The 23,405-nt window shown below is 62.2% G+C and overlaps 1 protein-coding gene across 3 annotated transcripts in view; it reads right to left on the bottom strand.

Moving 5' to 3' along the window:
- GAREM2 (GRB2 associated regulator of MAPK1 subtype 2) overlaps positions 1-20,816 on the bottom strand; it is a 45,875-nt gene extending 25,059 nt beyond the window's left edge. The window contains exons 1-2 of one of the 3 annotated variants that reach the window (XM_048846058.2): positions 20,629-20,816; positions 5,541-5,681 (exon numbers count right to left, since the gene is read on the bottom strand). In XM_048846058.2, coding sequence (XP_048702015.2) covers positions 5,541-5,681; positions 20,629-20,740 — 253 coding nt within the window. In that variant the 5' untranslated portion in view covers positions 20,741-20,816. The remainder of the gene's footprint in view (positions 1-5,540; positions 5,682-20,628) is intronic. The other 2 variants (XM_048846057.2, XM_075126279.1) reach the window with 2 other exon arrangements.
- Between the last annotated feature and the right edge of the window lie 2,589 nt (positions 20,817-23,405).

The raw sequence follows: 23,405 nt of genomic DNA, 5'->3' as shown, positions 1-23,405 counted from the left end.
AACATGGGGAAATAGTTTTACTTTGTGTAATGACCCATCCACTCCCAGAGTCCTGACTGGCTTCGTAGGGAGCAGTTCCAGAGCATCGCCTGGAGACCCTGTGACACAGGGCAACGGTTCATCCAAGAGTCTGGGGGTCCCGAGTTCTCAGCAGTTACAGAGCACACGCCTCGCCGGGCCCCACCTCGCACACAGGGGAGCAGACCCCTGCCCAGCATCAGCCGGTGAGTTCCCGGCAAGGCGTGGAACGGAACCCACCCTAGAGTCCCACCCATGGTGTGTGCTGCCTCGGGGAAGGCTGCAGTGCAGAGAGAGCGTCTGGACTGAAACCCTCGGCCCTGCTCTTGTGCGGCTCGGTAACGTAGCTTCCCGGAGACGTGCAGCATCTGATGGGGCTGAGCTGGCATCCCTGGAGCCTGGATCCTGCTATCGCTGCGTTTGGCATAAACCCAGGAGCTCCCTGGACTCTCCAGTTTCACCCCAGAGTGGCGGAGATCAGCGGTCGGCTCCGTAACGGCACCATGGCCTGCCCTCTGGGTGTCACCCCCGCCCCGGGGTGTGTGAGACTCAGATCTCTTCCAAAGGAGAGCGGCTCCAAGTGCCTGGACCGGGGGACGCCTGCCGAGGTCCGAGCCACGCTCCATGCAAGGGAATGGGAGAGAGCAAGGGGCGGCCTTTTTCCTTTTTCCCACTCCCACCCACCGGCGCAGAGTAACGGGCCCGCTGCCCTGCAGGCAGAAGCATTGCAGACCTACGGGCCAAGGCCCCGCCATCACCCCGGCACATGTGGTGCCCCAGAGCCTCCCGCTCCATCCCTGGAGCTTGGCCCCCTAGGACCAGCTGGGCAGCTGGGGTCAATCAGTGTCACCCTCCAGGGCGCAGAGTTGTGCTGAGTGGCCCCCGCTGAGGCCTGGGCGCTGCACAGACATGGGACAAAACGCTGGTCGCCACCCGCAAAGCGCTGGCAAGCGAAGACAAGTGACAAGTGGTTACAGACCAAGGCGGGACAACGCGGGCCGGACGGAGGCGCCGTGGTCTCGGCTCACCGCCTGCCCCGCCCATCATGCCATGCTCTGTAGACCTCGTTGGCAAAGGAGAGGCCTCAGGCGAGGTGTGAAGGGGGACAGTGAGGGGGCTCCTCCCACATCTGGGTCTAGCCCCGCCCACGGCTGCTCTCTCCCGCCCCCAGCCATGCCCCAGGAGCATCGCTTGCTGTCGACTTTTACTCAGCCCTGGAGAGATCGGCTCAGGGACCACGTGCCTGGTCGGGGCACCCAGGGGGCAGCATGTGTCCCCAAGGCTCCCTCAGGGGCCCAGACTCAGAGCAGTGTCCTCTAATGTCGGTGACGCTGCCCCACTTCCCCGAGTTCTGCAGTGGGTGTGGCCGTCGCCAGCGCTGTTAGCTCACCAGGTACGGTGACACGGGCGGGGCCACAGCCTGGCACGCAGTAATTACGTTCACTGAGGGAAGGCAGAGAGTGACGTGTCTAGGGATTTTAGCTGCCCGGGGAGTGGCGAAGGAGACTGGGGAGCACTGGACCAGTGCAGGCGGTTGGCTAGTACTGAAGTGATGAGGGAGGCTGCAGGTTTGAAATAAGGGGTGCCAGCAGAGTTGGGGGGATGTCCAGGACTGGAACGGCAGAGATGCAGCCAGTTATGGGGAGGGCTATTGGGACAGCCCAAGACTGGACTAGCAGGGGGGAAGCTGTGGGTCAGGAGGGGCATCGGCTGACCTCTGGAGGGCTGGGGAAGTAGCAGGGGGATGTGCATCAGGGGCATAAATAGACCTGGGGGAGCCCATGATTGGGATAGCAGGAGGCAGGAGTGAGGGGCATCAGCTGAGCTGGGAGTTGATGCAGGGAACCCCAGGATGGGCTAGCAGGGGCTGCGGGTTAGGACTGAGGGACACCGGAAGAGCTGTGGGGGAGCCCAGGGCTGGGGTAGTGGAGAGAGAGGTTGGGTTGGGACTGAGGGGCACCGGCAGAGCTGGGGGGAGCCCAGGGCTGGGGTAGTGGAGAGAGAGGTTGGGTTGGGACTGAGGGGCACCGGCAGAGCTGGGGGGAGCCCAGGGCTGGGATAGCCAGGGGGGCTGCAGGTCAGGACTGAGGGGCACCGGCAGAGCTGTTGTGGACCCCAGGGTTGGGCTAGCTGGGGGGCTGCAGGTCGGGACTGAGGGGCACCGGCAGAGCTGGGGGGACCCCAGGGTTGAGCTAGCTGGGGGGCTGCAGGTCGGGACTGAGGGGCACCGGCAGAGCTGCGGGGACCCCAGGGTTGGGCTAGCTGGGGGGCTGCAGGTCGGGACTGAGGGGCACCAGCAGAGCTGTTGTGGACCCCAGGGTTGGGCTAGCTGGGGGGCTGCAGGTCGGGACTGAGGGGCGTTAGTTCTGTCGGGGTGGGGGGTCACCCACACCCACTTGGCCTGGCCCAAGCTAGTGACCGTCACAAACACGTAACCTGACCAGACAAACAATCCCATCAGCCTTTGCAGGGTGCAGGAGCCCAGCCCCGGGGGGCTCCCCCAGGAGGCGCCGCGGGCCCCTGGGCTGCGGCTGGGCCCGGTTTGGAGCCGCTGACGCTGTCCCACGAATGAGCCCAGTAAAGCCGGTTAACACGTTTCTCAGGCTCCCCCTCCCCGCGTCTCCTTCTGGAACCGGTGATTACCCCTCCCCCACCCCCGCCCCCGCCCCCCCCGCCTCCATGTCCCATTATTTATTTATCAGCAGGACTCATTACCAAGGGGGATGCACTTAGTGCGGGCATTAGGGCGCTCGCCACGGCGGCTGCAGTGATCTCAGCACCGAAGCATGCCCCCCCCCCCACACACCATCTGGCCAAGGAGCGGAGCCGTGCACCGGCATGGCGCCGACTTTCCTGTACGACCCCTGACCTCTGACTCACCTGGGCTCCCCCCCAGGTTCCCCTTCACCCATCACGGTGCCGCTGGTTCCTCTCTGAGCTCCACAGGTCCCCTCCGGGAAGTCCCGGGGCTCCACCGACCCATGCGAAGCCCCCAGGGCTGCAGCCACCGCTCGGCTTGTGATGGGCTCAGCCCCTGGGGTGCTGCCACTCCCCGAGGGGCCACACTCAGCCCCGGCGGAAGCAGGGAAGGCTGCACGCAGGAGAAAGGGAGCTGCAGCCCCTCGCTTGGAATTGGGAGCCGGCTCGAAGGACTCAGCCGGGACAGCGAAGTCCAGCTAGTCCTGGAGCCTGCCCCGGAGATGAAGGGACGTTCAGGGTTAATACTAGGACAGCACAGGAGGGAAACAATGGAAGGGGAGAAAGAGACTGAAGAACCAAGTGGGGTGGGGGTCCCCTAGTCGGCCTCCCCCAACCTGGGCTCCTGCGTCCAGCTCCGGGTGTCGCATGGTTCACACGAGCCCCAAATGCAGACAGAGAGACTTGTTCCCAGCTTGATCCCCCAGCTGGCAAGTCCACTGCCCCAGGATATGGGCTGCTCCACACGGACGTGCCCCTGTGCAGGGCGACCAGCCCTGGCATGGAGCGGCAGTGGGGCGCAGAAACCGTCAGCATCACAAGCTCTCACTTTACATGCATGGGCTTTCCTGGGCCTGCTCGGTGACCAGGGCCTCGGCGGAGAAACATACGATCCGGGTCTCTCCCGAGCAGGCTGAATTCGAAGGAATAACGCGGGTGACGTTGCACCCTTGGGTGTTTTCCTCTAACGCCTCCAGCTGTGCTCGGGTGAGTGGGCAGCACGAGACGCCAATCCCCTGCCCTGGTTTCACGGGCGAGCTCACAGCTGCAGCTCACACCTGGGCAAACTGAGGCAAAGACAGGGTAAGATCACTCCAGGAACCCAGCAGTCCTTGCTCCGCTCTAGCTTGGTCCTGCCCCATCTCTGTCATGCCGCACCTTGGGCTGGCCAATTGTCCACGTGCGCCCGACCGTTCCGCTTGGCCGGTACCAAGACAAAAGTGGACACGGTTCTGTCCAGTATGGGGCAGGGGACACCACTTTGAAGAGCGCCCCACCCTGCCCGTACGGTGCATGCAAGGTCACGCCGGCAGGGGCAGGGTCTCGCTGTTCCCAGAGTACCAGAATGTCTGTTGTTCTGGGGGTGCAGGAGCATCCCAGCAGCCAGGGATGTGCCAGGTTGTGCCCTGGGCATTACTCCAAAGCCCACCTGCTCGAGCGCAACTCCCAGGGACATGGAGGGGCCAGTTGAGCTGGGACCCTCGCCCGGGAGCCCCAAGCTGGGGTCAAACCTGAGCGTTCCCAGCTGCGCCCCATAAGGGAGGAAGCCAGGAGAGAGAGATGAGGGCAGAGAAATGTGGCCGTGGGATGTTAAAGGGATCCCAGAGCAAACATAGCTGTGGTCATCCTCCAGCAGTGGTGAGAACGAGATGCCATCAGATCCTGTCCCGGAGCCCCCAGAGCCACTGCCATGTCCCTGAGCCCCCAGAGCCACCGCCATGTCCTGGAGCCCCCGGAGCCATCACCGTGTCCCGGAGCCCCCGGAGCCACCGCGACGTCCCAGAGCCCCCGGAGCCACCACCGTGTCCCGGAGCCCCCGGAGCCACCGCGACGTCTCGGAGCCCCCGGAGCCACCACCACATCCCGGAGCCCCCAGAGCCACCACCATGTCCCGGAGCCCCCGGAGCCACCGCGACGTCCCTGAGCCCCCAGAGCCACCGCCATGTCCCGGAGCCCCCGGAGCCACCGTGATGTCCCTGAGTCCCCAGAGCCACCACCACGTCCCGGAGCCCCCGGAGCCACCGTGACGTCCCTGAGCCCCCAGAGCCACTGCCACGTCCCTGAGCCCCAGAGCCACCACCACGTCCTGGAGCCCCCGGAGCCACCGCGACGTCCTGGAGCCCCCAGAGCCACCGCGACGTCCCTGAACCCCCGGAGCCACCGCCACGTCCCTGAGCCCCCAGAGCCACCACCGTGTCCCGGAGCCCCCGGAGCCACCGCGACGTCCGGGAGCCCCCGGAGCCACCACCATGTCCCGGAGCCCCCGGAGCCACCGCGACGTCCCGGAGCCCCCGGAGCCACTGCGACATCCCTGAGCCCCCAGAGCCACCACCATGTCCCGGAGCCCCCAGAGCCACCACCATGTCCTGGAGCCCCCGGAGCCACCACCACGTCCCTGAGCCCCCGGAGCCACCACCATGTCCCAGAGCCCCCGGAGCCACCATCACGTCCCTGAGCCCCCGGAGCCACCATCACGTCCCTGAGCCCCTGATGCCGACACATCACCTGAGCCCCTGGAGTCACCGCCATGTCCCTCCCTAGCTCCCGGCAATGCCGCCGCGCCCCTGCTGAACTCCTAGAGATGGTGCCACGATCCCGACCCCCAGAGACGCCACCACGCCCAACAGCCAGATGCCATGTGCCACCTCCCCCCGCCCCCAGTGGCTGGGCACTGCCCCAGCACGCCTCTGGGAAACCGAAGGGTCCTTTGCCCCACAGAAGCAGGGGCGCTGGGCTGGCTGAGCACTGTCTTCTGGGCTGCCCCACGGAGCTCGGACACCGCCTGGGAGAGAGGCCCCAGCCCCTCCCCCCGATGGCCCCGGTACCTGGGTACTGCAGCGGGATGTCGATCTTGGGCCCGATGACGTAGTGCCCCTCCTCCAGGCTGTGAGCCGTCACCGTGGTCCACTGGCGGCAGGAGTGAATGAGGAGCACGTCCTGGTCACTCACCCCTTCCACGTACTCTCCTGCAGTGGGGACAGAGAGCCCTGAGCACCGGGCCAGCCTGATCCCTCCCCCCATCACCTCCCCCCGCACCCTGCACCTCCTACACAGCCAGCCCTGAGCACCCCAGCCAGCCTGATCCCCCCCCCATCACCTGCCCCTGCACCCTGCACCTCCTACACAGCCAGCCCTGAGCACCCCAGCCAGCCTGATCCCCCCTCATCACCTGCCCCCGCACCCTGCACCTCCTACGCAGCCAGTCCTGAGCACCCCAGCCAGCCTGATCTCCCCTCATCACCTCCCCCCGCACCCTGCACCTCCTACGCAGCCAGCCCTGAGCACCCCGGCCAGCCTGATCCCTCCCCCCATCACCTGCCCCCACACCCTGCACCTCCTACACAGCCAGCCCTGAGCACCCCAGCCAGCCTGATCCCCCCTCATCACCTGCCCCCGCACCCTGCACCTCCTACGCAGCCAGTCCTGAGCACCCCGGCCAGCCTGATCCCTCCCCCCATCACCTCCCCCCACACCCTGCACCTCCTACACAGCCGGCCCTGAGCACCCCGGTGTGACGAAGTGGGACTGTTCTTAATGTTTCCTCTGAATAGTGTGGGGGTGCCTCAGTTTCCCCTAGGCAGTTCTTAAGTATCTAGGGGGGTGGAGTAAGGGTGTATGATCATTGCAGAGCCCTAGAGGGCAGGTGTGTGCAGGGGTCTGGACACAGAGAATGGCCGACACCCTGTTTCCTGGCAACTGATGGCCTGGGCCCTTCCCCCCCTGCAAGGTGAGAGCTGAAGGGTTGGAGAACAAAGGAATCAGGTGACCTCCTGGCCCGGGAAAGGAACAAAGCCCAGAGGAGGAGGGGCTGGAGGGAGTTTCAGTTTGGGGCTGGCTGGGACATGGAGTGAAGTGCAGACGTGGTTGTCTGGCTCACTGCCCCCCAAAATGGACCCAGCTGAGGGGTCCCGTTCTCTGCACCTGCAAGCTCTGTTTTAGACCATGTTCCTGTCGCCTAATAAACCTTCTGTTTTACTGGCTGGCTGAGAGTCACATCTGACTGCGAAGTTGGGGGGCAGGACCCTCTGGCTTCCCCAGGAGCCCCTCCTGAGCGGACTTGCTGTGGGAAGCGCACGGAGGGGCAGAGAATGCTGAATGCTCCGAGGTCAGACCCAGGAAGGTGGAAGCTGTGTGAGCTGTGTGTCCTGCAGACAGGCTGCTCACAGAAAGGCGACTGCCCCAGAGTCCTGACTGGCTTCATGGGGAGCAGTTCCAGAGCATCGCCCAGGGACTCCGTGACACCCGGCCAGCCTGATCCCCCCTCATCACCTCCCCCCGCACCCTGCACCTCCTACGCAGCCAGCCCTGAGCACCCCGGCCAGCCTGATCCCCCCTCATCACCTGCCCCCAGCACCCTGCACCTCCTACACAGCCAGCCCTGAGCACCCCGGCCAGCCTGATCCCCCACCATCACCTGCCCCCGCACCCTGCACCTCCTACGCAGCCAGCCCTGAGCACCCCAGCCAGCCTGATCCCCCCCTCATCACCTCCCCCAGCACCCTGCACCTCCTACGCAGCCAGCCCTGAGCACCCCGGCCAGCCTGATCCCCCCTCATCACCTGCCCCCAGCACCCTGCACCTCCTACACAGCCAGCCCTGAGCACCCCAGCCAGCCTGATCCCCCCACATCACCTCCCCCAGCACCCTGCACCTCCTACGCAGCCAGCCCTGAGCACCCCGGCCAGCCTGATCCCCCCTCATCACCTGCCCCCAGCACCCTGCACCTCCTACACAGCCAGCCCTGAGCACCCCGGCCAGCCTGATCCCCCACCATCACCTGCCCCCGCACCCTGCACCTCCTACGCAGCCAGCCCTGAGCACCCCGGCCAGCCTGATCCCCCCCATCACCTCCCCCAGCACCCTGCACCTCCTACGCAGCCAGCCTGATCCTCCCCTGCATCACCTGCCCCCGCACCCTGCACCTCCTACGCAGCCAGCCCGGAGCTCCCCGGCCAGCCTGATCCCTCCCCCCATCAGCTGCCCCAGCACCCTGCACCTCCTACACAGCCAGCCCTGAGCACCCCGACCAGCCTGATCCCCCCCAGCACCTCCCCCAGCACCCTGCACCTCCTACACAGCCAGTCCTGAGCACCCCGACCAGCCTGATCCCCCCCATCAGCTCCCCCAGCACCCTGCACCTCCTACACAGCCAGTCCTGAGCACCCCGGCCAGCCTGATCCCCCCCAGCACCTCCCCCAGCACCCTGCACCTCCTACACAGCCAGTCCTGAGCACCCCGACCAGCCTGATCCCCCCCATCACCTCCCCCCACACCCTGCACCTCCTACACAGCCGGCCCTGAGCACCCCGGCCAGCCTGATCCCCCCCTCATCACCTCCCCCAGCACCCTGCACCTCCTACACAGCCAGCCCTGAGCACCCCGGCCAGCCTGATCCCTCCCCCCATCACCTGCCCCCACACCCTGCACCTCCTACACAGCCAGCCCTGAGCACCCCGGCCAGCCTGATCCCCCCTCATCACCTGCCCCCAGCACCCTGCACCTCCTACACAGCCAGTCCTGAGCACCCCGGCCAGCCTGATCCCCTCCCCTACACCTCTCTGCGCCTGAGCACTGTTCTCTGGCCTGGGCCTTCCAGGATCTCTGCCGCGTTACTGCTTCTCATTAGAGCTAAATTGTTGTTTGGTCACCGGCTCTTTTATGAAAATTGTCACTTTTATTTACAGTTTGTCACTTTCACCAGCCTGGCCGGAGCCTGCAAACTCTTCCACATGGGCGACAGCATGAGCAGCCTGGTGACTGCAAAGCGAGCAGCCCCCTGGGTCACCAGCTGCCGGGCCTGGGGATGGGGGGCGGGGGGGTCCCCTTTACACTGCTCTTCAAACCAGAACGTTGTGCGTGAAATGGTGATTTCAACGCAATCGTTCCATCAGCTGCCAGGAGAAGCCCAACGCCACCTTTAAAAGGGGGGCAGGCGGGACTGTGAAAACCCCAGGGCTGGTCCCAAATACTCCCCGGGGAGGGAGAAATATGATTCCCCGACACTGAACAGGGGAGGCAGACGGGATCTCAAACACCCAGCCCAAAAGCCATTTTTGCCCAGACCAATTTCCCACTCAGCTCAGACCCCTGTAACTCCTGATTGCGGCTGCGGCGTGGGCCGTGTGCTGCACCCGGGGACCGGTGCGGGCGCCTGGCTCGCGGGCCTCTCTCTCCGTCGATCGATCGATCGCAGGTGAACTGGGGCTATTCGGGGATGCCGGAGCAGGGAGAGCGAGTCCTCCCTCCCCGCAGACCTGCCTGGAGCTGCCCCTTCGACGAGGCCGTTTCGGGGAATATCCCCCCCGCCAATCTCGGCGGGTGAGCAGGTCTCCGCTGCCAAGAGTGGCAAGTTGCCCTGGCAACGCCTCTTTCTTCAGATTAAATAGCCGATGCAGCAGCCGCAAAGCCCAGCTGGAGCGACAACTTTATTGATACCAAACCCCGCCGCCGAGCGCTTCCACAGCTCCGCCGGGAAAGCAGAGCTGGGGCCAGGGGGGCAGAGCCGCCGACTCCCACGGCGCGGCCCACGGCGCGGCCCACGGCCACGGGCTTGCTTCGTTAGAGCAGCTGCAGCCGCACAGCGCCCCCGTGTGCCGTGCTGGGGTACTGGGGAGAGCGCCCCCCTGCGGAGCCCCCTCGCTCCGCACTGGGGCATGGGGCTCAGCACCGACACCGGGGGGAGAGCGCCCCCTACTGAGCCATCCCCCCATTGCAGCACAGCGCCCCTTCGCGCCGCACTGGGGCATGGGGCTCAGCACCGACACCGGGGGGAGAGCGCCCCCTACTGAGCCATCCCCCCCATTGCAGCACAGCGCCCCTTCGTGCCGCACTGGGGCATGGGGCTCAGCACCGACACCGGGGGGAGAGCGCCCCCTACTGAGCCATCCCCCCCATTGCAGCACAGCGCCCCCTCGCGCCGCACTGGGGCATGGGGCTCAGCACCGACACCGGGGGGGAGAGTGCCCCCTACTGAGCCATCCCCCCCATTGCAGCACAGCGCCCCCCTCGCTCCACACTGGGGCATGGGGCTCAGCACCGACACCGGGGGGAGAGCGCCCCCTACTGAGCCATCCCCCCCATTGCAGCACAGCGCCCCCCTCGCTCCACACTGGGGCATGGGGCTCAGCACCGACACCAGGGGGGAGAGCGCCCCCTACTGAGCCATCCCCCCCATTGCAGCACAGCGCCCCCTCGCTCCGCACTGGGGCATGGGGCTCAGCACCGACACCAGGGGGGAGAGTGCCCCCTACTGAGCCATCCCCCCCATTGCAGCACAGCGCCCCCTCGCGCCGCACTGGGGCATGGGGCTCAGCACCGACACCGGGGGGAGAGCGCCCCCTACTGAGCCATCCCCCCCATTGCAGCACAGCGCCCCCTCGCTCCGCACTGGGGCATGGGGCTCAGCACTGACACCAGGGGGGAGAGCGCCCCCTACTGAGCCATCCCCCCCATTGCAGCACAGCGCCCCCTCGCTCCGCACTGGGGCATGGGGCTCAGCACCGACACCGGGGGGAGAGCGCCCCCTACTGAGCCATCCCCCCCATTGCAGCACAGCGCCCCCTCGCACCGCACTGGGGCATTGGTTCTGTATCTACGCCGAGAGGAGACTGCACTCTCACTCGCACTGCCGGCATTTTCTGCGGAGTCAGGTTTGTCCAGCCCCAGGGCTGACGCGACCCAGATCTCAAGCCCAGTTGGGTGGAAGAGCCCAAAGCCTGAAGCAGGGGCTCGGAAAAGGGGTGAGAAATCAAGCAGGCCTGAGAAAATGTGTCCCTGCGGCTTTGTATGTGCGCACAAACACACACACAGCAAGTGCGAGGTGAAGCCAGGGACGTCAGCGGCACCTCTTGAAAAGCATGCAGGCTCCGCTGTGCAGCTCGCAGTTGGTGCAGGTAATGCCACTATCATGATACAATGTTGTCAGGGCCACCCCCATTCACTGGGCCCAAAGCTGAGCTAAGTTTTCTCTCCATCCTCTCCAAGGTCCTTAGCTGGGCCCCGTCCCCTCAGGACCTCCCAGTCGTTACCATATTTATCTCCCACCCTGTGAAGCAGGGTGGTGCAGATTCTGAATGGAAGCCCAGGGAGAGTAAGTGACGTGACCAAGGTCCTACAGGAGGCCTGTGCCAGAGGAGGGACTTGAAGCAGGTCTCTGGTGTCCTCAGTGCAGACCCTAATCACTGCACTTCTGGAGCAGCTCAGGTAACCCTGACTGGAAGAGACCCAGTTACTAACAAAGACATCTGGGAATGAGCCTGCCCTCCCGCTGCCCCCCGCCTGGGAAAACACAGCCTACGCCTCCCCCCACCAGGGATGTTGGGACCATCCTGCCACTGCTGGAGTGAGGGGGCACCTTAACAGTAAGCAAAAGATCCCCCTGCCCCGACCCTGGGGCAGATGGACTAGATGGGACCTAACAGGTCTTCCTCTCCCGAAGGACTAAGGCGTCTCAAGCGTCTGTGTGTCCGTCCAGCCTGCTGTCTTCCTGCTCTCAATACACCAACTGCACCAACACCCGAGTTGTGCTCTCTGGGGAGTGGCTGGGACACACTCGGGGTCAGGAATCCGTCTTTCCCCCGGTCACGAGTGACACACCAGAGGCGATCGACGCTGGGAGACTCGTCCCCACGTCGCCTTTTCCCGCAGTGACGCTGGTCTGGTTTAAAACCTCAGCAGGCAACTCATTTGGGAACAAAGGGGCAGAACTCAGCTGGTTCACCCAGGGCTCCACCCACCCCCCTTTTCTCCCCACCTTCCCATCCGCTGCTCTGCTCTGAGCCCTTGGCTGTCTGGTCCATGGCCTCCCAAAGCGCCCGTCGGGACCAGCGTCTGGGATGCCAGGGCCGCGGCTCTCCAAGCAGCCTGTGCCAGGGGCGGGCGGCCGGCAGGGAGCCCTCCCCGAATGTTGTTCTGCGAACCTCAGCAACAGTTACTAGGGAAAAGCTGCAAAGGTCCAAGGACTTGAAATCCAACCGGCCCCTTCTGGCAGCTGCTGGCAAGCGGGCCTGGGCCGCAAAGACAGCCCCTTTGTGTGGCTGCTGCTGCTGCCTGGAGAGAGATCGCACACGGAAAGCCATCGCAACTGTGTGCTCTGGCTGGCTGTGCGCGGTGGGTGCCAGGGCTCACACGGCCCAGCCCGCTCAAGGACACGCAGCCGGGGGCGACGGGGACGTCGAGGCTCACGTTCTGGGTGCCTTGCAAGCAGACAGCTCCTGAGAAGTTGAGGGAGACCAGGAAGAGCTACAGGAAAGAGCTGGGGCTGGAGGGGCTGCGTCCTGGGGAGGGAGAATGGCTAATTGGGGGAAGAGACCTTAGTGGCCTGCTAGGAGCCTGCACGTATTTGGAGGGTGCAGCACCCCGGAGCGAGGGGGATACTGCGGGTGCTACACAGGTGGGAAAGGGGCAGGTGTAGTGGGATGAAGCTGAGTTACTCGGTCCAGACTGGTTCACCCAGGACCCCAAGCAGCACTGCTCCTAGTCCAGGACTGCCTTACAGATAGTCCTAGATTTTAAAGCAAATCCCCCAAAGCTGCCTCCTCAGTACATCTAAGGATATTGATCTGTTACTGGGTGCGAAGCCTTTCCGTAGGCAGGCTCCCAGCTCCGGAGCCGGGACACTTCAGGCCACCTCCCCTCCCTGGTGCTGCTCCGAGAAGCTGGACCGCAGCAGCCCCAGCCCCCGCCTTCCAAGAGGAAGTGGAAATCGATCCAGCAATAAACTGGTAACATGACAGTTTGTAACACAGGCAGAGCCTCCATAATTAGCTCATCCCTGAGCACCTGGGGCCCGCAGGAATTCCTGTCGAGTGGCCGACAGCCAGCCTGGAAAGGGGAGGGATACAACCCCATCCTTCTACTGCAGGGGTGGCCAACCTGGGCCTGAGAAGGAGCCAGAATTTACCAATGTACTTTGCCAAAGAGCCACAGTAATACATCAGCAGCCCCCCCACATCCGCTCCTCCTCCCCAGCCCCCAGCGCCTCCCGCCCACCGGCAGCCCCGCTGATCAACGCCTCCCCCTCCCTCCCTGCACCAACTGATCAGCTGTTTTGCAGCATGCAGGAGGCTCTGGGGGGGACGGGGGAGGAGCGAGGGCACAGCCGGCTCAGGGGAGGGCCGGGAAGGGGTGGAGCGGTGGCAGGACCTGGGGCAGAGCCAGGGGTTCAGCCGTGAGCACCCCCCGGCACACTGGGAAGTTGGCGCCTGTCGCTCCAGCCCCGGAGTCGGTGTCTGTACAAGGAGCCGCATGTTAACGTCTGAAGAGCCGCATGGGGCTCCAGAGCCGCAGGTTGGCCCCCCCTGGTCTACTGCAAAGAGCGCACGCCCCTCGCTCTAGCCGTGGTACAGCCTTTGTCCTGCCTGCGGGCTGCAGCCACTAGAGGGCAATACCGTCACCCGCGTATGAGTTACTTGGGTATGACCCCAGCGGGGTTTACATCTAAAGGTTAATGGTGCTGGGGACAAGAACCCTGTAAAACCCACCTACCTTCCCCCTCGTAGGGCCTGATCAAAAACTGACTGGCCTCAATGGGGGGCTTTCCAGTGAACTACGGAGCAGGCCCTTTGGGCCCAGCCCGTCCCAGTGCCGAGTGCCCCCAAAGGATCCAAAAAAAGGGAACTCTGGCCTTGCCCCTCCGTGCCCGATTGCGGGCCAGCATTTGGAGTGAGTTCCAGTCAGCCGCGCCTGTGGAAACCCTCCAGAGACAGCCAGGCTGCCCAGGGAGTCGAGAGGGAAGGGGACAGGGCTGCCCTGTCATGGTGCTGCAGGCCCTCCCTGCCTCAACTTCCTCCTCTGAGGTGGGAGACCCCTCTCCCCCCCCCCCCCCCGCTTCCCCACACAGGGTGGAGTCTGTGCCAGCACTTAGCCCCCCCCAGCCAAGTCAATAACTAACATTTAACCCTTTCCAGGATAACAGAAGTCCAAACAAACCAAGAGTTTGTTTGCCCCCTTGGGCTCCTCTTTAGCCCGCCTCCCGGGCACCCTTTAACTCTCCCCACTTGGGGGCAGAGCGCTGACTCCCAGCTGACTTCCTGGGCGTGCCCGCCTTCTGCCAGCCCCGCTTGCTCTGTGCCGGGCCCCTCCCACACCGAGGCCTGGGCCACTCTTCCAGTGGAGATCGATGTGGCTGCAGGGCTCAGGGGTATGAAACCCGCACCCCGCGATGCCGCCCTCAGCCCCAGGGTAGACAGGGCTCGGTCAGTGGACGAACACTTCTGCCGATCAAGCTACTGCCTCTTAGCTGCTGGGTTACTTACAGGGACGGAAACAGCCTGCCGGCGCGGTCGGAAACTTCCACACAACGGTGCCAGAGCAGCGGAGCCTCGGTGTGCCCGTAGCATACGCATGGCCTGAGTCTTCACAGCCGGTTTGGGAGGCCCCAGTTTTCAGGCTGCCACCGGACCCCAGTTAGTCCAGCCCCCTTAGGCTGGGAGACAGGGGCGCTGGAACGGGGGGGCTTTACCCTCCCACTTTTTACCGGCCGGCCGTAAGGGCGAGTGATGGAGGGAGGGGAGGAGGGGAGCGAGTGGGGAGGGGCTTGGTGGGAAGAGGTGGGGCGGGGTCTTGGGGAAAAGGGCGGTGCAGGGGCGGGGTCTCGAGGGACAGTGCAGCACAGCATGGTGCGGGCATGGGCACCCGTGGCACTCCCCGCACACTTTTTGGGGGCTTCCGCCTCTCCCGCTGAGAGAAAGCTAATTATGGCCCAGGTGGGGCTGAGCAAACAGAGCTGGCAAGCCCCAGAGCTCCTGGCCCTTAAAGAGGCAGGCTAGCCCGTTCCACAGCGTGTGAAGGAGCAGGAGGCCAATGGGGGCAGAGCAGGTCCCTGAGGACATACCCCTCAGCAATGGAGCGATGTCAGTGTAAATGTTAAGTGTAGGCCGGGTCCTAGTTTGGGAGAGGAACGGCAGGAGAGCTAATAACTGACGACATCAAGAAGGCCAAGGTGTTTCATGCCTTTAGTCTTCACTCAAAGGTTAATGGTGACCAAATATTCAACACAATTAATATTAATGACAAGAGGAAGGAAGAGGAGGACTTGAGGCACCTTAGAGACTAACCAATTTATTTGAGCATGAGCTTTTGTGAGCTACAGCTCACTTCATCGGATGCATTCAGTGGAAAATACAGTGGGAAGATTTATATACACGCAGAACATGAAACAATACCTCCTCCCACCCCACTCTCCTGCTGGTAATAGCTTATCTAAAGTGATCACTCTCCTTACAATGTGTATGATGATCAAGTTGGGCCATTTCCAGCACAAATCCAGGTTTTCTCACCCTCCGCCCCCCCCACACACAAACTCACTTTCCTGCTGGTAATAGCCCATCCAAAGTGACCACTCTCTTTACAATGTGTATGATAATCAAGGTGGGCCATTTCCTGCACAAATCCAGGTTTTCTCACCCCCCCCCTTTTTTTTTTTTCCCAAAAACCACACACACAAACTCACTCTCCTGCTGGTAATAGCTCATCCAAACTGACCACTCTCCTTACAATGTGTATGATAATCAAGGTGGGCCATTTCCAGCATAAATCCAAGTTTAACCAGAACGTCCCGGGGGGGGGGGGGGGGGGTAGGAAAAAACAAGGGGAAATAGGCTACCTTGCATAATGACTTAGCCACTCCCAGTCTCTATTTAAGCCTAAATTAATAGTATCCAATTTGCAAATGAATTCCAATTCAGCAGTTTCTCGCTGGAGTCTGGATTTGAAGTTTTTTTGTTTTAAGATTGCGACCTTCATGTCTGTAATTGCGTGACCAGAGAGATTGAAGTGTTCTCCGACTGGTTTATGAATGTTATAATTCTTGACATCTGATTTGTGTCCATTTATTCTTTTATGTAGAGACTGTCCAGTTTGACCAATGTACATGGCAGAGGGGCATTGCTGGCACATGATGGCATATATCACATTGGTGGATGTGCAGGTGAACGAGCCTCTGATAGTGTGGCTGATGTGATTAGGCCCTGTGATGGTGTCCCCTGAATAGATATATGGGCACAGTTGGCAACGGGCTTTGTTGCAAGGATAGGTTCCTGGGTTAGTGGTTCTGTTGTGTGGTATGTGGTTGTTGGTGAGTATTTGCTTCAGGTTGGGGGGCTGTCTGTAGGCAAGGACTGGCCTGTCTCCCAAGATTTGTGAGAGGGGAAGGAAGGAAGCTAAACTAGGGAAAGATCAGGTTAAAGGAGATGTAGATACAGTCAATGGATTCAAGTCAGCAGGGCCTGATGAAATTCATCCCAGGGTACTAAAGAAAGTAGCTGAAGCAATCTCAGAACCATTTGCAATTATCTTTGAGAACTGCTGAAGGATGGGTGAGGTCCCAGAGAACTGGAGAAGGGCAAACACAGGACCTGTCTTTAAAAACAGGAACAAAGAGGATCTGGGGAATTACAGACCAGGCAGCCTAACTCCTATACCTGGAAAGATACTGGAACAAATTTTAAACAATCCGTTTGTAAGCACCTGGACGATAACTGGGTGATAAGGAACATCCATCATGGATTTGCCAAGTACAAATCATGCCAAATCAACCTAATTTCCTTCTTTGACAGGGTTACTAGCCTAGTGGCTGGGGGAAGCAGTAGATGTGATAGATCTTGATTTTAGTGAGGCTTTTCACACTGTCCCACATGACATTCTCATGAGCAAACTAGGGAAACGTGGGCTAGATGATATTACTGTAAGGTAGGTGCACAACTGGTTGACCGGACTCAAAGAGTAGTTATCACTGGTTCCAGGCCCGTTGACAGCAATTCTGGGCCCCAGGGCAGAACAGTCAATGGGCCCCCATGCACAGATGCTGACATTTGGGCGGTGCTGGGCAGGCTCTTCCGGCACAGCCAGGGCTTCCACATGCCCGCTCGGTAGGGTGCCAACTGTCTAATCGCACAAATCCAAAGACCCTTGCCTCGCTTATTGCCCTGCCCCTTCCCTGAAACCACGCCCCTGCCCCTTCTCTGAGGCCCCGCCCCCTGCTCATGCCATCCCCCTTCCCTCCGTTGCTCACTCTCACTCACTTTCCCCAGGCTGGGGCAGGGGGTAAGGGGTCAGGCTCTGGGAGGGAGTTTGGGAGCAGGCTCTAGATCTGGGGCAGGGGTTTGGGGTGCAGGAGGGGATCGGGGGTAGGTGCTTACCTCGGGCGGCTCCTGAAAGCGACTGGCTCACCCCTCCGGCAGCGGCTCCCAGGCGGGGGGCCCAAAGGGTCTCCACACGCCGCTGGCTGCAGACACTGCCCCTGCAGCTCCCATTGGCCGCAGGACGTGCCAGCCGCTTCCGGGAGTGGCACGGAGCGCGGGCGGACAAGAAGCCTGCCTTAACCCCACTGCACTGCTGGCAGCAGCAGCTGGGGACCCCCGGGCCCTTTTAAATTGCCCGGGCCCCTGGGCACTTGGTTCCCTGTCCACCTGGGAGATCGTATCTAGTGGGGTTCCACAGGGGTCAGTCCTGGGCTCAGCACTGGTCAATATTTTCATTAATGACTGGACAACGGAGTGCAGAGCACACACATCAAATTTGCAGATGACGCCAAGTTGGGAGGGGCTGCAAGCACTCTGGAGGACAGGGTTAGAATTCAAAATGACCTCGACAAACTGGACCATTGGTCTGAAATCAACCTGATGAAATTCAATAAAGACAAATGCAAAGTACTACACTTAGGAAGGAAAAATCAAAACAAAATGGGGAACAACTGGCTAGGCAGTAACACCGCTGAACAGGATCTGGGGATTACAGTGGATCACAAATTGAATATGAGCCAGCAATGTGATGCAGTTGCAATAAAGCCTAATAGCATTCTGGGGTGTATTATCAGGAGTGGCGTATGTAAGACACGGGAGATAATTTGTCCTGCTCTACTCAGCACTGGGGAGGCCTCAGCTGGAGCCCTATGTCCAGTTCTGGGCCCTGCACATTAGGAAAGATGTGGACAAATTGGAGCGAGTCTGGAGAAGAGAAACAAAACTAACAAAAGCTCTAGAAAACCTGCCCCCTGAGGAAAGGTTTAAAAAATGGGGCATGTGTAGTGCTGAGAAAGGAAGTCTAAGGGGGATCCTGATAAATCTTCAGATATGTTAAGGGCTGTCATAAAAAGCATCTGACGAAGTGGTTTTTTATCCAGGAAAGCTTATGCCCAAATAAATCTGTTAGTCTTTAAGGTGCCACTGGACTCCACGTTGTTTTTGTGGATACAGACTAACACGGCTACCCCCTGATATAAAAAGGATGACAATCAATTGTTCTCCATGTCCACTGAAGGAAGGACAAGAAGAAATGAGCTTAATCTGAAGCAAGGGAGATTTTCGTTAGATAGCAGAAAAAACTTTCTAAGTATAAAGTTAGCTAAGCCCTGGCATCCTCTTCCCAGGGAGGTTGTGGGATCCCCGTCACTGGAGGTGTTTAAGAACAGGTTGGACAGACGCCTGTCAGGGCTGGTCTAGGTTTACTTGGCCCTGCCTCAGCACGGGGGCTGGACTAGACGACCTCTCGAGGTCCCTTCCAGCCCCACACTTCTAGGATTCTACAGCTCTGCTTGCAGAACCTTTATTACAGGCACTTACAAACGGGAAGGAACAAGCCCTGCTCTTGTCTCAGATTCCAGGTGGGGTTTGTAGGCCTGGCGCCAGGAAGAAACACCCACAGCTTCTTACTTGTAACCCAAGCGCGTCTGACACGAAGCGTGCAGCCCCACAGCACCGTTGCCGGGTCACTTTCAGAGGAGCACATGTCACATGTAAGAACTCCAGGCTTTTGTCCAGCTGAGTTTGAATTTGGCAGTTAATAAAATTCCAGCCAAACAACAGAGTTCTGGTACCCGGCGTCTAACTGATCAGCGAGAGACATGGGCACTATAATCCCGGCTCTTTGAGGGGGAGGCTCAGCTGAAAGTTTGCCTTAGTTCAGCCATGGTTCTGGTAAGCCTCGGGGGACTGGATTCCCCTTATGTGGTCCAGAGAAGAGGGCAAGCTGCCTCAACTCCCACTCAAGCATGCTATGCCAGACAGGACAATTCCCCAGAGCTCAGCGGCACAGCTGTGATCCCAGGCAGCCACTGGGCCTAGTGAGGAACATCCCAGCCCAGGGACTTTCACTGTAACTAAATCTCATGCAGACTTGAGCTCTGGGATGAAAACATGTATAGCCGTGAAACTAGGACCAGTGGGGGTGGGGCCTGGGCCAGAGCACAGGGAAGAAAACCCTAGACAAGCCTCAAAGCTCAGCAAGGACATGCTGGATTCACCTGTCTCCAACTTCCATTGCTCCAGCCAAGCGACGTCCCCTGGGAGTGGGAGACAGGGGCTAACCCTGAGAATTTAGGAGCTGGAAAAGCCCCACTGGACCATCCAGCCCATCCCGCTTCCGCTCAAGCAGGTCACATTGCTCCTATGAGTCTCTTCTCCAGGGCTCAGCTCAATTAAGCTTTAAGTGATGGAGCGAGGGGGCTTGCACCATGTCGCTGGACACTCCATTCCATAGGAGATCATTCCTGGGCTCCAGCCTGAAATCCCCTTGGCTTATTTCCTTCTCCATTCTCCTAGCTCCAATCCCTCAGAGCCGGCTGGCCGTCCCTCCTCTGCCCCATAGACTGGTGGGGATTGTTTATTACTGACTGGCATCTGTGCCCGCCCCCTAGGCTCTCCCGAGGTTCTCAGACAAAAGGGACACAAGCCATTATCCGGAGCTGGCTTTAGAGGCAAGTCAGTCACAAGGAAAAAGAAAACCTGGCAGCCAAGTGCTCTACAGAGGAGAAACCCAACAGCCCCACCGCCCGCTCTGCCCCTCAGCAGCCCCTCCCCGGGCTGGCAAAGAAAGGGGCTTGGAAAACTCCTGCCCATTATTGCCAGCGATGCTGCCTTGTATGAAACTTTATCTGCTCCGTACATTTCTCGAAGGACTCTGCACGAGCCAGTCTGAGCCGAGCTCCTCCGAGCTGCACCGTCCCGGGGCTAGTTCTGCACACGGACACGCATGCAGAACACACGGGGACACACGCATGGCCGGGGGCACACACCCACGCCAGAGCCCCGCAGCCACCCTGGCAACTCACACAGCCTACAAAGCTGCGGCCACAGGATGGGTTTGGGCTCTTTGGCCGAGGAACATGGGACAAGCCAGCCGAGGGACCCAGCCAGCCCCTGTCCTGTCCAGGGCTAGGGCTCCTAGTGGCTGGGGCAATGCAAGTAAATAATAACCCTGTAGGTCCTGCATTGCTGGGGGCGGGATGGGGACTCCCCTCCGCCCAGACAAGGGGAGTTCCCAGAGCCCCCCCTTTCCAGATGTCCCCTCCCGCCAGGAGAGCACCCTCTGGTGCTCTGAGCTCCCAGCTGCTCTGGGGGAGCCCTGCAGGCAGGACTGGGGCCGGCCATGCCCGGCTGCTCCGGGGCCCCGGGAAGCTGCGGGGCGAGGTGTCTGCGCTCCGGGGCCAGAGTCTTTCGCTTCCCCGGGCAGAGCCCCGGCCCCATTCACACGGGCAGGACCGGCCGCTGCCATTAGCATTCAGGGCAGCGCCTGCTGCTGGCACAGCCCGCTTCTCCCGGCCCGCCCGCAGCACCCCCGCCGGGCAGCCAGCCACGGCCCCCGCCCGGGCTGCCCCCCACCCCGGCCCCCAGGAGCCGGGCGGGGGGCGCCGCAACAACCCCCAGCGCTTCCCATGGAGCGGGGCGGGGACAGGCAGGGGGGTCGGGGTCAGGAGAGAGGGCCGGGGGGTGGGAGAAGATGGCAGGGGGCGGGGGGAGTTCTTCTTCTTTGTAAATTTCCCCAGTGAAATCTCCTAGAAACTTTGCCGCGACGCTGGCCCCGATCCGGCCCCCGGGCCCCGGCCCGCCCCTCACCTGGCCCCGATCCGGCCCCCGGGCCCCGGCCCGCCCCTCACCTGGCCCCGATCCGGCCCCCGGGCCCCGGCCCGCCCCTCACCTGGCCCCAGGCGCACCAGCGTGGGCAGGCGGCACTTGCTGACGATCACATCCAGGGGCAGCGCCCCCGAGCTCCAGCTGATCTGGGCGAGCCCGGCGGCCAGTTTCTCCATCGCTCTCCGGCAGCCGCATCGCCCCTGGCCGGGCTCAGGCGCGGGGGCCCCGGGGGGCGGCCGGGCTGGGCGCCGGCGGCAGCAGCCCGGCCGGGCGCAGCATCAGCACCAGGGCGGCGGGGGGGGGGCTCCGGGGCCGCGGCTCCCGCCCTCACCGCGCGGGGTCCGGGCTCCGGCTGCAACCCGAGCGGGAGCGGCCCGCCCCCCGCCCCGCCCCCCATGCCCCCCCGGGCTCCGCCCCCAGCCCGAGGACTCCCCTGCCCCCCCCCGCGCCTCTCCAGCCCCCGCCCAAGGACTCCCCTGCCCCCGCCCCCCCCAGCCCCCAGCCCCCAGCCCTGCCCATCTCCTCTTCGCAACCCACCCTTGTCCACCCCGTCTGGGGATTCTCCCCCCAACACAGCCCCTGTCCCCCCCCCGAGAGTATTGCCCCCCCGCACCCCTCCAGCCCCCGCCCAAGGACTCCCCCGCCCCCCCACAGCCCACAGCCCTGCCCATCTCCTCTTCGCAACCCACCCTTGTCCACCCCGTCTGGGGATTCTCCCCCCAACACAGCCCCTGTCCCCCCCCCGAGAGTATTGCCCCCCCGCACCCCTCCAGCCCCCGCCCAAGGACTCCCCCGCCCCCCCACAGCCCACAGCCCTGCCCATCTCCTCTTCCCAACCCAACCCTGTCCACCCTGTCTGGGGATTCTCCCCCCCAACCCAGCCCCTGTCCCCCCCCGAGAGTATTCCCCCCCTCCGCGCCCCTCCAGCCTCCAGCCCCCGCCCAAGGACTCCCCTGCCCCCGCCCCCCCCAGCCCCCAGCCCTGCCCATCTCCTCTTCGCAACCCACCCTTGTCCACCCCGTCTGGGGATTCTCCCCCCAACACAGCCCCTGTCCCCCCCCCGAGAGTATTGCCCCCCCGCACCCCTCCAGCCCCCGCCCAAGGACTCCCCCGCCCCCCCACAGCCCACAGCCCTGCCCATCTCCTCTTCCCAACCCAACCCTGTCCACCCTGTCTGGGGATTCTCCCCCCAACACAGCCCCTGTCCCCCCCCCCGAGAGTATTGCCCCCCCGCACCCCTCCAGCCTCCAGCCCCCGCCCAAGGACTCCCCTGCCCCCAGCCCCCCCCAGCCCCCTCTTCGCAACCCACCCCTGTCCACCCCGTCTGGGGATTCTCCCCCCAACACAGCCCCTGTCCCCCCCCCGAGAGTATTGCCCCCCCGCACCCCTCCAGCCCCCGCCCAAGGACTCCCCCGCCCCCCCACAGCCCACAGCCCTGCCCATCTCCTCTTCCCAACCCAACCCTGTCCACCCCGTCTGGGGATTCTCCCCCCCAACCCAGCCCCTGCCCCCCCCCCAAGAGTATTCCCCCCCTCCGCGCCCCTCCAGCCTCCAGCCCCTGCCCAAGGACTCCACTTCCCCCTGTACAGCCCCCAGCCCTGCCCATCTCCTCTTCCCAACCCAACCCTGTCCACCCTGTCTGGGGATTCTCCCCCCCAACACAGCCCCTGTCCCCCCCCGAGAGTATTCCCCCCCGCGCCCCTCCAGCCTCCAGCCCCCACCCAAGGACTCCCCCGCCCCCCCCTACAGCCCCCAGCCCTGCCCATCCCCTCTTCCCAACCCACCCCTGTCCACCCCGTCTGGGGATTCTCCCCCCCTCCCCCCACGCCTGGGCACTCTCCAATCCTCTCCTTGCTCTGCTGCAGGCTCAGCTCTGCCCTCTGGACCAGCCCAGCCTGGTACCCGGACCGGGACACCCACCCCAGCCCCTGCTGGCTGAGGGGTCACAAACCGGGGACGCGCGGGCCCGCGGGACTGAGCCCTAGCCGGGGGAAGAGAGGGGGTCGGGGGCTCCCGCCAGCCCAGGGCACACTCCCTGGCTTGGTGCAGGAGCCAGAGCAGCCTCTGCCACTGGCCTGGCAACCAGGGACGGAGGCACAGCGTGTTCTCCACAATGGCTCCCTGGGTGCCCCTTTAGCGCCTCCATCATCCAGTGGCCCCACGGGTTGTCTGGCCGCTTCCTGCTTCTGACGTACTGTAAAAAATCGCTGTTAGTTTTTCTGTCTTTTGCTACGTGCGCTTCAAATTCTTTTTTGGCCTCCTTAGTTATACTTTTACACGAGGCTTGCCGGAGTTTATCCTTTCTGTGTCCCCGGCAGGATTTGAGTTTCAATTTTTAAAAGATGCCTTTTTATCTCGAACTGCCTCTTTTATTCTCTTTAGCTGCGATGGCATTTTTTTGGTCATCATAGAATCATAGAAGATCAGGGTTGGAAGAGACCTCAGGAGGTCACCTAGTCCCACCCCCTGCTCAAAGCAGGACCGATCGCCAACTAAATCATCCCAGCCAGGGCTTTGTGAAGCCGGGCCTTAAAAACTTCGAAGGAGGGAGATTCTACCACCTCCCTAGGGAACCCATTCCAGTGCTTCACCACCCTCCTAGTGAAATAGTGTTTCCTAATATCCAACCTAGACCTCCCCCACTGCAACTTGAGACCATTGCTCCTTTTGTTCTGTCATCTGCTACCACTGAGAACAGTCTAGAGCCATCCTCTTTGGAACCCCCTTTCAGGTAGTTGAAAGCAGCTATCAAATCCCCCCTCATTCTTCTCTTCTGCAGACTAAACATCCCCAGTTCCCTCAGCCTCTCCTCATAAGTCATGTGCCCCAGACCCTGATCAT

The sequence above is a fragment of the Caretta caretta genome, chromosome 3 (assembly GCF_965140235.1).
Source record: "Caretta caretta isolate rCarCar2 chromosome 3, rCarCar1.hap1, whole genome shotgun sequence".
Lineage (NCBI taxonomy): Eukaryota > Metazoa > Chordata > Testudines > Cheloniidae > Caretta > Caretta caretta.
The sequence above is the reverse complement of the archived record's forward strand: the minus strand, read 5'-3'. Positions and strand labels throughout refer to the sequence as shown.